At 46.4% G+C, this 13,574-nt stretch overlaps 1 protein-coding gene across 1 annotated transcript in view; it reads left to right on the top strand.

Moving 5' to 3' along the window:
- Positions 1-13,574, top strand: part of LOC120990946 (A disintegrin and metalloproteinase with thrombospondin motifs 10-like) — a 208,191-nt gene that overhangs the window by 19,061 nt on the left and 175,556 nt on the right. The window contains exons 2-4 of the mRNA XM_040419838.1: positions 1,118-1,264; positions 10,471-10,612; positions 11,252-11,359. Of these exons, the coding sequence (XP_040275772.1) occupies positions 1,118-1,264; positions 10,471-10,612; positions 11,252-11,359 (397 nt within the window). The remainder of the gene's footprint in view (positions 1-1,117; positions 1,265-10,470; positions 10,613-11,251; positions 11,360-13,574) is intronic.

Genomic DNA, 13,574 nt, shown 5'->3' with positions numbered 1-13,574 from the left:
CCACCACCACAGAGACTTCTCTCTACAGGCAGCTGTGTCTGTTACTGAGGCTCAGTGCCATGCAAGTAAATAGAACAATACATATACCAAGACAATCCAGTACCAGAGATGCCAATACAGTAGAGTTCTTCCTGTCTAAATAATAAAGGGCAAAACACATGATTGTACTGATAGAGCAATATCTAAATGTCAGCCCCACATTGATCATACATTGATATGCTATCAGTGTTTAGGTCTTGAAAATCCATTTAAAGGGATTATGCAGTTCTTTTAAACTGATGATCTATCCTCTGGATAGATCATCAGCATCTGATTGGCGGGAGTCCGACACCCGGGAACCCTGCCAATCAGCTGTTTGAGAAGGCAGCGACGCGGCCTTCTCTCGATTTCCCTCTGGCCCAGTAATGTCATGACTAGTATCACTGGCCTGGGTGGGGCTAAGCTCTGTTCGCTTGAATGGAGCATAGCTGCACCCAGGTCAGTGATACTAGTTGTGACGTCACTGGGCCTGCGGTAAACAGCAAGAAGGCCCCTGCGCCACTGCCTTTTTTAAAACATCTGATCGGCAGGGGTCCCGGGTGTCGGACCCCCGATGATCAGATGCTGATGATCTATCCAGAGGATAGGTCATCAGTTTAAAAGAATTGCAGAACCCCTTTAATGATTAATTAAAGAAAAACACTATATTTTTTGTACTTTTAGGGGAACATTTATTAAAATGATTAATATTTTAAATGTCAGTCTTCCTCTCTGCTGTCAGATGTACCACAATTATTAAGAGGCACACAAATTTTAATAATAGTTGTATATCTGCAGGCCCATGCACCAAAACTGAAATCTCTATCAGCAAGGAGCTGACATTAGATTTTAGGTATAATTCACACTAGCTTTCTGCCATTAATTATAGTAGATGTGGTAGGCGACCTGGGTTTGGCCTGCGCCACCCAGTTTTTTGAAAAGTGTTGTGCATGGAGCAAACCCCCTAAAGTCACAAATTTTTGCACCTTTTTATGTCAAATATTGCGATTTTTTTCTGATGCCAAATAACTGGCATAGGGTTTTGATAAATGTGCCCCTCATCGAGTGGTGACCAAACTGTTTATGTTCACATACTTAGATTTGGCATGAACCACGATGGCATTGGTAATGGTTGTGGATCTCAAGGTCAAGAGACAGCCAAACTCATGGCTGCTCATATTACTATGAAGACCAATCCCTTTGTATGGTCAGCCTGCAGTCGAGACTACATCACTAGTTTCTTAGAGTAAGTAACATTATCATGTTCATTTTTCCCTGTTTAATTAGATCTATCAATTAAGAACAAATTTAGTTACAGTCTTTTATTTTTATGCATCCAAAAGTTCTCTGAAACCGGAATGGTGCAAAGGTGTAAAAATGTGCTAATCCTACATAGGTTTCCCCTGAAACCATTGGTTAGCTGGCAGTGGTGAAATGCAAGTATATGCCACACTTCTGATCTGTGGAGATGGGAGGTTGGTGCTGGACCCACGACAATTTTATATATTTTTTCAATACGGACATGCCCAACCCCCTGACCATTGGTTCCTGGTATCAGAAAACCCCTTTAAAGGGACACTGTCACCTGGATTTCACTTACTGAGCTATTAACATCACCACATCAGCCTCCACAATTTACATTAAAATATACTAGTAATACAGCCCTGTGTCTTTTCATTTGTCTAAAAAATTGCTTTTCATCATATGTTAATTACCTCGATATGGAGCCCAAGGGGCTGTCCCTCCGGCCGTTGGAGCCCAGCTGCGCCCATTATCTCGGAGCCCAGCACCTCCCCACTGATAATTTATTCACTGCTCATCGACGGCGTAATGTGTTTGTTGCGTCTGAAATCTCGAGCATTTCCGGGTTGAGCGAAGCTGGCGCATGCGCACTTTGCTCTGTGAGGCTGATGCCAGGACACCACGCAGGGGGCTGACATGAGTATCCACGGTGCATGCACAAGATTTCGGGCGCAACAAACACATTTGCAGTACGCAGCCCTGCAGGGTATTGCGATGGTGAGGTCACGGTTAATAGGCAAAACGAGGCTTGCTCTTGGTTACTCACAGTTTATGAAAGACCCAGGGCAGGTGTACAGCAGTGATGGAGAGGCTGGCACAGTAGTCCTCTGGGGCACTCTCAATGTATAGGGACCAGGCTGGTGGTAGGTGAGGTGCCCTGGGTGTTACAGGTTTAATGTGCCGGTGGCAAGATCCCTTTAAGTTCGTGACGCCAGTGCCGGTAACGGTGGCACACCGATTTATAGCAGTAATAAGTGAGGAACACAGTTTGCAGTGAACCAAAACTTCCTTTTACTGGAAACAGTTAACTATTTACAGTTCTTGTTCAGTTCCATATGTCACAGCAGCAGTCACAAGCAGGCTTACATAAATGGCAGGCACAATGTTCTTGCAAGATACTCAGAGGGTTAAACACTTACAGATCAGGCCGTACTTTTCCTCAGAAATCCTGTCTGTCTTTATCCCAAGGCCCGTATGCCCTTTTGTTGGCTTTATCCTTGGTTAGGGAAACTTTCTCAGGTATATATATCCTTGCTTTCCAAATATATATTTCTGCCCTTCAGCTCTCTTGTCTGGCTGGAATACTGGCTCTGCTCTGCTCTGTTATGGGAACTTGTTTCTCAGGAGGCAAACTTTTCTCCTGGTGGGGCAACTTTTGAGCTTGCTTTACTCAGGAACCTCAGGCAGGCTAGACTGAACTCACTAGCCTCCTGGACTACACTGCCCTGCCTCCTTCCTGTCTGGGCCTAACTATATATATTAGGGGTTCCCTAGCTCCCTCTATTGTCTTGGAGGTGGAACTACACCCTAACAGGCCTGATACAGGAAATACACAGGAAAATCACATAAAACATCATATAAAATACAATGACCATATTGACCCCTGTGTAGTGCCCACAATTACCTAGTGGGACACTACATAATCCGTTGCTTTGACGTTGCCCGTCCTCGACGCAACACAAGGGGCCCTGCCCAGCTGGAAACTGCAACCTGAAAGACAAAATGAAAAACAGGCATATACCATAAACACAACTTTTGCAGTATAAATATATCAGACAGTTCCGCTGGCAAAAGAACAAGTGCGGTGAAAAGGGGCGTCGTTCTCTTCATACAGGATAGAATAGGGAACAGGGGCGCTGACCTGGTACAGCGTATCAGGAATAACCAGGATAGTCCATAATAATAAAATGCAACAATAATTTAAGTTCCTGGAGGCTCATAAGAACAAAATGAGTCCGTACCCGGGTCTTGTAGACAGTTAAACAGGGGTTTCCCGGGAGGGGCTACTCTGGCCCACAATGTAGTCTCCGAATCTCACAGGTGGGTGTCCCTTAGTAGGCCGCGTGGACCTTCTCACTGGCAAGAGACTCTTCTTGCCTTGGTTCAGGAAGGTCAGAGGAATCCCCAGGCTCTGGAACTCTTTCAGGTATACTCTGGGACAGGTCATCCTGGGGTTGAGGACTAGCAGGAACTGGAGCTGGTACCACCAAGTTCAAGCAGGGTGTGAGGAACCAATGAAGTGGCTCTTTGTCATATATCAGGTTCTCAACAGCCTGCATAGGATCAGCAGGTTGGGCTGGCAACTCGGGCTCAGGAGACTCCGGCTCAATATCCCTGCTGCAATTTCTCCTTCTATGCAGGGTTTTAAACGATTCCTATGTACAATTTGGGAGCCTTTATCTTCTCTGGAAATCTGATAAATGTGGGCCTCTGCATTAGGGATAGCAGAAATGACGTAGGGGATCCTTTCCCACTTACTGTCCAATTTACTAGTTCGGTGGTTATTTTTCAACCACACCATGTCTCCTAAAGTTAGAGGTTCCGCATAAGCAGCCAAGTCATAGTCTCTCTGCTGTCGCTTTCGGGCACTTTCCATGCGCTCCTGGACAATCTCCTTAGCATTAAGGAGGCGTCTTTGATGCTCCACCACCCAGTCTTTGGCAGTGGATTGATGACATCAGGCACCTGTACATCCAGGGAGTGGTCAGCAGGTAGCCTCCCTTGACGGCCGAACATCAGATAGAAGGGCGTGTACCCGGTGGAGCAGTGAATTGTATTGTTATATGTATACTTGAGTTGTGGCAGCTGAGTAGGCCAATTACCCCTTGTCTCAGGGGGCACTGCTCTCAACATTTCAATGAGAGTTTGATTCATCTTTTCATAGTTAGTTCATGGAAGTTTTTATTTTTTGTCACAAGTTAGTGGAATATGAGACTTTGTATGAAAAAAAAAAAAAAAAAAAAATCATCATTTTCCACTAATTTGTGACAAAAAATAAAAAATTCTAGGAACTTGCCATGCCCCTCACGGAATACCTTGGGGTGTCTTCTTTCCAAAATGGGGTCACTTGTGGGGTAGTTATACTGCCCTGGCATTCTAGGGGCCCAAATGTGTGGTAAGGAGTTTGAAATCAAATTCTGTAAAAAATGACCTGTGAAATCCGAAAGGTGCTCTTTGGAATATGGGCCCCTTTGCCCACCTAGGCTGCAAAAAAGTGTCACACATCTGGTATCTCCGTACTCAGGAGAAGTTGGGGAATGTGTTTTGGGGTGTCATTTTACATATACCCATGCTGGGTGAGAGAAATATCTTGGCAAAAGACAACTTTTCCCATTTTTTTATACAAAGTTGGCATTTGACCAAGATATTTATCTCACCCAGCATCGGTATATGTAAAATGACACCCCAAAACACATTCCTCAACTTCTCCTGAATACAGAGATACCAGATGTGTGACACTTTTTTGCAGCCTAGGTGGGCAAAGGGGCCCATATTCCAAAGAGCACCTTTCGGATTTCACTCGTCATTTTTTACAGAATTTGATTTCAAACTCCTTACCACACATTTGGGCCCCTAGAATGCCAGGGCAGTATAACTACCCCACAAGTGACCCCATTTTGGAAAGAAGTGACCCCAAGGTATTTCGTGATGGGCATAGTGAGTTCATAGAAGTTTTTATTTTTTGTCACAAGTTAGTGGAATATGAGACTTTGTAAGAAAAAAAAAAAAAAAAAAAAAATCATCATTTTCCGCTAACTTGTGACAAAAAATAAAAAGTTCTATGAACTCACTATGCCCATCAGCGAATACCTTAGGGTGTGTACTTTCCGAAATGGGGTCATTTGTGGGGTGTTTGTACTGTCTGGCCATTGTAGAACCTCAGGAAACATGACAGGTGCTCAGAAAGTCAGAGCTGCTTCAAAAAGCGGAAATTCACATTTTTGTACCATAGTTTGTAAACGCTATAACTTTTACCCAAAGCATTTTTTTTTTACCCAAACATTTTTTTTTTATCAAAGACATGTAGAACAATAAATTTAGAGCAAAATTTATATATGGATGTAGTTTTTTTTGCAAAATTTTACAACTGAAAGTGAAAAATGTCATTTTTTTGCAAAAAAATCGTTAAATTTCAATTAATAACAAAAAAAGTAAAAATGTCAGCAGCAATGAAATACCACCAAATGAAAGCTCTATTAGTGAGAAGAAAAGGAGGTAAAATTCATTTGGGTGGTAAGTTGCATGACCGAGCAATAAACGGTGAAAGTAGTGTAGGTCAGAAGTGTAAAAAGTGGCCTGGTCTTTCAGGGTGTTTAAGCACTGGGGGCTGAGGTGGTTAAGACCATATTTAACAACGACTTGAAACACTTCACCCAGGTGTTTTAAATGGTCCTCATACGTCTTGGAGTAGATAATGACGTCATCCAGGTATAGTAGTACAGTCTCTTATGGCTTAAACAACGCTCCATCAACCGCTGGAACGTCCCTGGAGCGTTACACAGTCCGAAAGGCATATAATTAAATTCAAACAGACCCATAGGCATAGTGAAAGCGGTCTTCTCCCGATCTTCTGGGGCCATGGGTACCTGCCAGTACCCACTAGTTAAGTCCAGAGTGGAGAAGTAGGCTGATGACCCCAGGGCAGTCAAGGACTCTTCAATGCGTGGTGACGGATAAGCGTCTTTATGGGTGATTTGATTGATTTTTCTATAGTCCACGCAGAACCTAATGCTGCCATCTTTTTTTCGAACAAGAACTAGGGGCGCAGCCCAGGGACTATGACTGTCCCGTATTATATTAGAGTCTTTCATTTCCTGTATCATCTCTTTCATGGTTTGATAGGTAGTAGGCGGTATGGGTCTGTATCTCTCCTTAATAGGAGGAAGAGAGCCAGTGGGTATGGTGTGTTTGATTACACTGACCTCTCCATAGTCCGTGGAGTGCTTGCTGAAGGCTTTGTGGTGCTCTTTCACCAGATTCAGGACTCCCTCTATTTGCTCCTTCAGGGTGGATTCTTTCCCCACATGAAGTTCCTCCCACCAGGTTACTGAAGAGGCGCTGGCAGGTGCGCTGCTGCTCTGTGCGGTCTGGAACGTCTCTGTGGCAGGCAGACGGATAAGATCCTGGAAGGATAACTGGAAAAGCTGAGCAACGGGGCAGTGCTCTGAGAGATTAACAGGGTGATAACCAAAATTAATCAAACGGACATGCACTTTACCTTGGGATACGGTCACCAGGCTCTTGGCTGCTCGCACGAAGGGATGATTCTCAATTTGGATAGGCTCCACTAGGGCTTGATACTCCAGGCCCTGGATCCCTAGCACAGCGCGGCACCATAAGATGATCTGGGAATTCGGTGGCAGGATTACTGGTCGGTTATCCCGGATCCGGGCAGTACAGATCTCTCCTTTTCCATTTGCAAATCTTTGCTGAGCACACAGAACACTGATAGTCTTTTGAATGACTCTTTTGGAAGCAGGTGAAGCTGAAGGTATGGATTGGTTCAATGCCTCCAGCACCTCGGAGTAGCAATTTTTAAAGACATTAGTCCCTAGGATCACAGGGTGTCCCCCTTTATCTCCCGCTTGCACCACAATCACACCTTGCTGTGGTAAGGTGGCTTCTCCCACCTGAAGGGTAGGTTCCCAGTACCCATGAACTTTCACCGGCTTGCCGTTGCTGGCAATGATATCCAGCCAGGATTCTGGTGGCTGTGTGAGGAGACTTGAATCCCAGAATTTGTCAAAGGCGGGTCGTTGGATGGTGGTGACCTGAGACCAAGTATCCAGCAAGGCTTCAAAAGGTATCCCGTTGATGCTTATATTAATCTTTGGACGAGATCCTACGTATCTAGGCATCCAACTTGGATCCTTTGGACCTACTGTTCTACCTCCCGAGGGGCGGTCCTCGGCCTCGGGGGTGGTCCGTTTAACTGCCAACACGTTGATTCAGTATGTCCATATTTTTTACAATAGTGGCAGACAGGCTGCTTGCAGTTCTTAGACCGATAATTCGGTCGTCCATCAGGTTCTTTGAAGTATACCTCTTTATATGCAGGTGGGAGGAGTCTTTGAGGTAAAGGGCTCTCGTCTTCCATTAACAATGGTCTTTCCCATTCCTCTATTTTCCTGCACACCTTTTCCAGGCTCTTAGTGAGATGGTTAACTTGCTCCATTAATGCCGCCACCACATCTGTCACTGGAGCCTGGGTGGCTTGACTGGCTCCGGACGGCCTCACATTAATAGCCTTTGACTGACAGGCCTGAGGTTCGAGGGAGGCTGTTGGCCCCGTAGGCGGGTTTTGGCCTAGGATACTGATGGCCATCTCTTTAAAGTCCAAAAATGCACAATTGGGGTGTTGGGCCGACAGCATCCTCAGCTGGCCCTTTAAGTGCTCAGTGTTTACACCCGCTATGAACTGCTTTCTCAGAGTCCGGTCCTGGTCCTCCACCTCCCGGGGGTCCACCTGGACCACAGCCCTCAGGGTCTCTTGCAGGGACAAAGCAAAATCACGGAGTGACTCACCAGGCTGTTGCTTCCTGCTGAAAAATCGCATCTTAACTTCGGACACCGTTCTGGCCTCAAACGTGGTGCCGAGGAGATCAAAGATCTGTTCCAGGCTATTCTTTTCTGAACGGGGCCATGACATGACTTCCCTGTGGGCGGCCCCTTCTAACTGTGCTAAGAGGATCTCCATTTGTTGTTCAGCGGAGATGGGATAGAGCCGGAATAGGGCCAGGATCTGGTCTCTAAAGTCCTTTAATTTATGGGCTTCCCCAGAATATCACGGGAACCAGGGGGCCCCGAAATAATATGGCATGGTCAGTGGCATCAGGTTTTATGCTGCCGCATCGGCCGCCGCCCTATTATCAGCTGCGTGCATTTCTGCAGGTATATCGGGAGCCACCTGCTCCGCTTCTACAGGTGCGGACATGGCGTGGTCTCTGGAGGCCAGTTCTGTAGTCAGACACACGCTGGCTTCGCTTGCTCAAGCGTTGCTAACGGTGAATTTGAAGTGAGTATGGCCCTTTAAGGGCGGCGGAGCAGGCCAAGATCCGAATTGGATGTGTTCTCCCCTGGATTAAGTCTCTTATGGCTAAAGAGGGACCTCCCCCCAGCTTTCCAGCAAGATCGGAATTTACCCGGTGCTTAAATATCAAGAAATCGGTGCGTACCGAAAGTTTACTTACTCCGGTGATGCGGAGGCCCGTATGCCCTATTGTTGGCTTTATCCTTGGTTAGGGAAACTCCCTCAGGTATATATATCCTTGCTTTCCAAATATATACTTCTGCCCTTCAGCTCTCTTGTCTGGCTGGAATACTGGCTCTGCTCTGCTCTGTTATGGGAACTTGTTTCTCAGGAGGCAAACTTTTCTCCTGGTGGGGCAACTTTTGAGCTTGCTTTACTCAGGAACCTCAGGCAGGCTAGACTGAACTCACTAGCCTCCTGGACTACACTGCCCTGCCTCCTTCATGTCTGGGCCTAACTATATATATTAGGGGTCCCCTAGCTCCCTCTATTGTCTTGGAGGTGGAACTACACCCTAACAGGCCTGATACAGGAAATACACAGGAAAATCACATAAAACATCATATAAAATACAATGACCATATTGACCCAGCCTTTTACAAAAATGAAGCCAATTTTTTTGCTATTTGCCCTCTCCAAATACACCAAACACCATTATTATTAAAATGTGTTATCTATCTTTAAAGGGGTTATCCAAATTCTCAAAACCCCACCCACATGTGTCGGGCCCCTCACCAGTAATATACTTACCCCGCTCCCAGTGAGGGGCCTGATACATGTGGGGGAGGGGTTGAGAAATTGGATAACCCCTTTAAGTCCTCTTTCACACGAATGATGCGGATACTGTCAGGGTCTGCTCATGGACAAACTGCATGCAAATTCAATCAGTTTTTCTACATTTGTGTTCAATGTGTGCATTTTTCCATCCAAATTGTATGCAGGTTGCATGCGTTTTTCACACGCATGAAAAAAAACTGAAGAATAAGAATCTGCATCTCCATTGCCTTCCATTTTTCATGCAAGCCCCATTCACTTCTATAGAGCCAGAGCTTCACACATGGAACATACTTCAATTTTAATGTCATTTGCAAAAATGAGGCGTGGAAAAACTTTCACTGCACACATTGTATCTAGACGGAAAACTTGCTTGTGTGAAAGAGCCCTAAAAGAAATGTAGAAAGAAAAATTTATGCTAGCAATCCTGCCTTTATTTGATCAAATATATATCAGGAATAATTAATTATGTTGCGACCCAGAAGATCAGCCATTTTCCTCCCTGCTTCTCGCAAATTGTAGACCTCTTTCCTGCACTGCTTTGTCTCCATCGACAGAACAGGTACACTAATGCCCCTTTCACACAAGTAAGTTTCCCGTACAGGTGCAATGAGTCAATTAAATGCATTGCACCCGCACTGAATCCTGACCCATTCATTTCTGGGGCTTTAGGTACATGAGTGTTGTTTAGGGTCCATTCACACGTCCGTAGTGTATTGAGGATCCGCAATACACCCGGCCGGCACCCCCGTAGAATCGCCTATTCTTGTCCGCAATTGCGGACAAGAATAGGACATGTTCAATTTTATTCGGGAGCCGAGGATCGGAAGATCGGTGCCGTGCTCCGGAAATGTGGATGCGGAGATCACATAGTACAATATTCATGCTGTCTAATCAGCACCTTGATATGCCAAACCTGTGAGGTGGGATGGATTATCTCGGCAAAGGAGAAGTGCTCATACGAGTGTATTACTGTAGTGCAGCGGCGGCATGAAGTGCACTGCGTCATAGCAACCAATGACGCCGTGCACTCCTGCTGTCAGCAGGAATCCAGGCCGGCATACCACGGACCGTTCACGGCTGCGGAACACGGCCATGTGCATTCAGCCTTAGACAGATTTGTGAACAATATTTGAGAGTAATGGGTCTTTTGTGTATGTAGAAAATATTTCAGATCTTTGAGATCAGCTTATGCAAAATGGGAGCAAAACGGAAAGTGTTGCGTTTATATTTTTGTTCAGTGTGTATATATATATATATATGTATACATATATATACAGTATATACATATAATTATTATTTTTTTGCTGTTGTTTAATGGATGGTAATGCAGTTTTCTCCCACAGTTCTGGATTGGGTGTCTGTTTGAACAATGCTCCTACACGGCAAGATTTCATTTATCCCACACAAGCTCCAGGACAAGCCTATGATGCAGATGATCAATGTCGTTTTCAGCATGGAATGAAATCCCGCCAGTGTAAATACGGGGTAGAGTCCCTTCCTATTTTGGCTTGCCAGTTAGGGAAACCAGAGTCAGATTTGACCATATGTTATTTAGACTTTAAGGCTCCATTCACACGTCCGTGGTGTGTTGCGGACCCGCAAATTGCGGATCCGCAACACACCCGCCCGGCACCCCTATAGAAATGCCTATTCTTGTCCGCAAGCTGCAAGAGATGTTCTCTCTTTTGCGGACCTGAAGATTGGGGCCGCGCTCCGCAAATGCGGATGCTGACAGCACACTGTGCGCTGTCCGCATCCATTCCGTCCCCATAGAAAATGAATGGGTCCGCACCCGTTCCGCAAAATTGCGGAACGGATGCGGACTTATTTGCGGATGTGTGAATGGAGCCTTAAACTGCTTTCCAGGAATTAAATTAATAGAATAGAACATTAATATGTCATCTGTGAGGATCCGATCTCCTGGACTCACACTTACTATAGACGTTAGCTGATACTGATACTGCTGCTTCATTCTGTCAAATACACCGCAACCAGTAATGAAGGTCAATACTAACCTCTTCTTTGCTAATAATATTATAATTATAATAATAATAATAATAATAATAATAATAATAATAATAATAATATTGAGATACATAACCAAAGTCTATTTTTTTTTTCCAGGAAGTTTGCAGTGAACTTTGGTGTTTAAGCAAAACCAGCCGTTGCATCACCAACAGCATCCCTGCTGCTGAGGGAACCATCTGCCAGACAAACACAATAGAAAAAGGGGTAAAAACAGTGCTATATTTCCTAAAATATCCCAGAAATATACCAAAACGTAATGGCTTTCCACCTTTTTCTTTTGTCTATGTAATCATGGGATATGCATAAGGGCTCAAGCACACGAACGTGTGTGCCCCGTGTGCACGCCATTTGCATATGCAGACCCTTTGACTTGAATGGGTCCACGATCCGCTAAAGAAGCATGTGGGCTGTACTGACGCACTTCCGGTCCGCAGCACTTTTGAGCTCCCTTGGCATGCAGTAACACCAATGCAGCATGCTGGCCTGAAGCTCCAGAGAGGCGCTGATTGACCTCAAGGAAGCATCTAAAGGTTGATGGTCCTGGCACTCTCCTGACTACCTGTCCTTCCTTCACCCGGTATTACAAGGATGAAGTTGTTTTTCTTCCTTTCTGTGCCTTTCTGAGGCGATCCTGGAATAAAAATCTATTTGTCATGGAGGATGACAAGAGGAATGATAGGGCAGAGAGGGAAAGTGCGACTCCCGTATTTGTACATGTGGCATGAGGGTTTTTGGTGAGTTGTCATATATATATATGACATTGTGACGAGACCAATCTCGCCACATTGCATTGGGGAAGCCTGGTTGCCCGCCTGCTTCCTTTAGACTATGTGTCACGGAACCATGAACCAGACGTACAACAAGAGATAAGTGAAAATAAGAAGGCTTTATTGAAAATAAAGCTGTAAAGCAAAAGTCCAAATGGATGGTGAAACCGAGCAGAGTCTTTGCGAAGCCAGAGGTCAGGAACCAGAAGGGTAGTCAGACGAAGCCAGGATCAGGAACCAGCAGGGTAGTCAGACGAAGCCAGGATCAGGAACCAGCAGGGTAGTCAGACGAAGCCAGGATCAGGAACCAGAAGCAGCAGCAGTCTTAGAAGCATGTGAACACAAGAGGACCAAGCAAGGAACTGAAGCCACAGACCTCCTATATATATGAGCTAGGCATCCAGCTCCTCCCAGGGGAAGGAGGAGCCGCAGGGTGGAAGGCTACAAGAAACCCAGGACCCAAGATGGCCGCCAGCACATGTCAAACGAAGGAGAGCAGCAAGCAGGTAAGACCATGACAGTACCTCCCCCTCAAGGGCCCCTCCTCCGCGGAGCACAAAACGGTTTCTGAGGGAAGCGTGCGTGGAAGGCTCGGAGCAAGGCAGGAGCATGGACATCTGCGGAGGGAACCCAGGAACGCTCCTCTGGACCATAACCACGCCAATGGACCAAAAACTGCAACCGACCGCGGACCAGGCGTGAGTCCAGGATATTGCTCACCTCATATTCCTCACGATTGCCCACTTGGACCGGACGAGGCCGAGGAACCGAGGAAGTGAAACGATTACACACCAGTGGCTTCAACAGGGAGACATGAAACACGTTGGAGATCCGCATGCCAGGAGGAAGCGCAAGGGCATAGGCTACCGGGTTTACCCTGCGAAGCACTCGGAAGGGACCAACAAAGCGAGGCGCCAGCTTGAGAGTGGGCACTCGAAGGTTGAGGTTGCGGGTGGACAACCATACACGGTCTCCGACCTGGTAGGAAGGAGCAGGCGCTCGTCTGCGATCAGCCTGGAATCTCTGGCGCTGCGCAGAGACCTCAAGGGACTTCTGGATCTGTACCCAAGAAGCACGTAGGACGGAAAGGTGATCCTCCACAGCCGGAATATCCTGGGGAGAGAATACCTCCGGTAACACGGCAGGTTGGAACCCATAATTGGCCATGAAGGGAGACGTCCCAGAGGAAGAGTTCACCGCCGTGTTCCTGGCAAACTCAGCCCAAGGCAGGAGGTCAACCCAATTGTCTTGGTGATCGGAGACATAGCAACGAAGGAATTGCTCCAAGGCCTGATTGGATCGTTCTGCGGCCCCATTGGACTGAGGGTGGTAGGCCGAGGAGAAGGAGAGATGAATCCCCAACTGGGAGCAAAAGGCGCGCCAGAACCTGGACACAAACTGACTCCCCCGATCCGACACAATCTCCTTAGGCAAACCGTGCAACCGGAAGACCTCCCTGGCAAAAATCGTGGCCAACTCTTGTGCAGAGGGTAACTTCTTGAGAGGAACACAGTGGCACATTTTGGAAAACCGATCCACAATCATGAGAATGACCGTATGGCCTCGGGATGCAGGGAGGTCCACAATGAAATCCATCCCCAGGTGTGACCATGGGCGCTCCCCGGTGGCTATGGGTTGCAGAAGGCCCAACG

This window comes from Bufo bufo, chromosome 2 (genome assembly GCF_905171765.1).
Source record: "Bufo bufo chromosome 2, aBufBuf1.1, whole genome shotgun sequence".
In the NCBI taxonomy this organism is placed as follows: domain Eukaryota; kingdom Metazoa; phylum Chordata; class Amphibia; order Anura; family Bufonidae; genus Bufo; species Bufo bufo.
The sequence above is the reverse complement of the archived record's forward strand: the minus strand, read 5'-3'. Positions and strand labels throughout refer to the sequence as shown.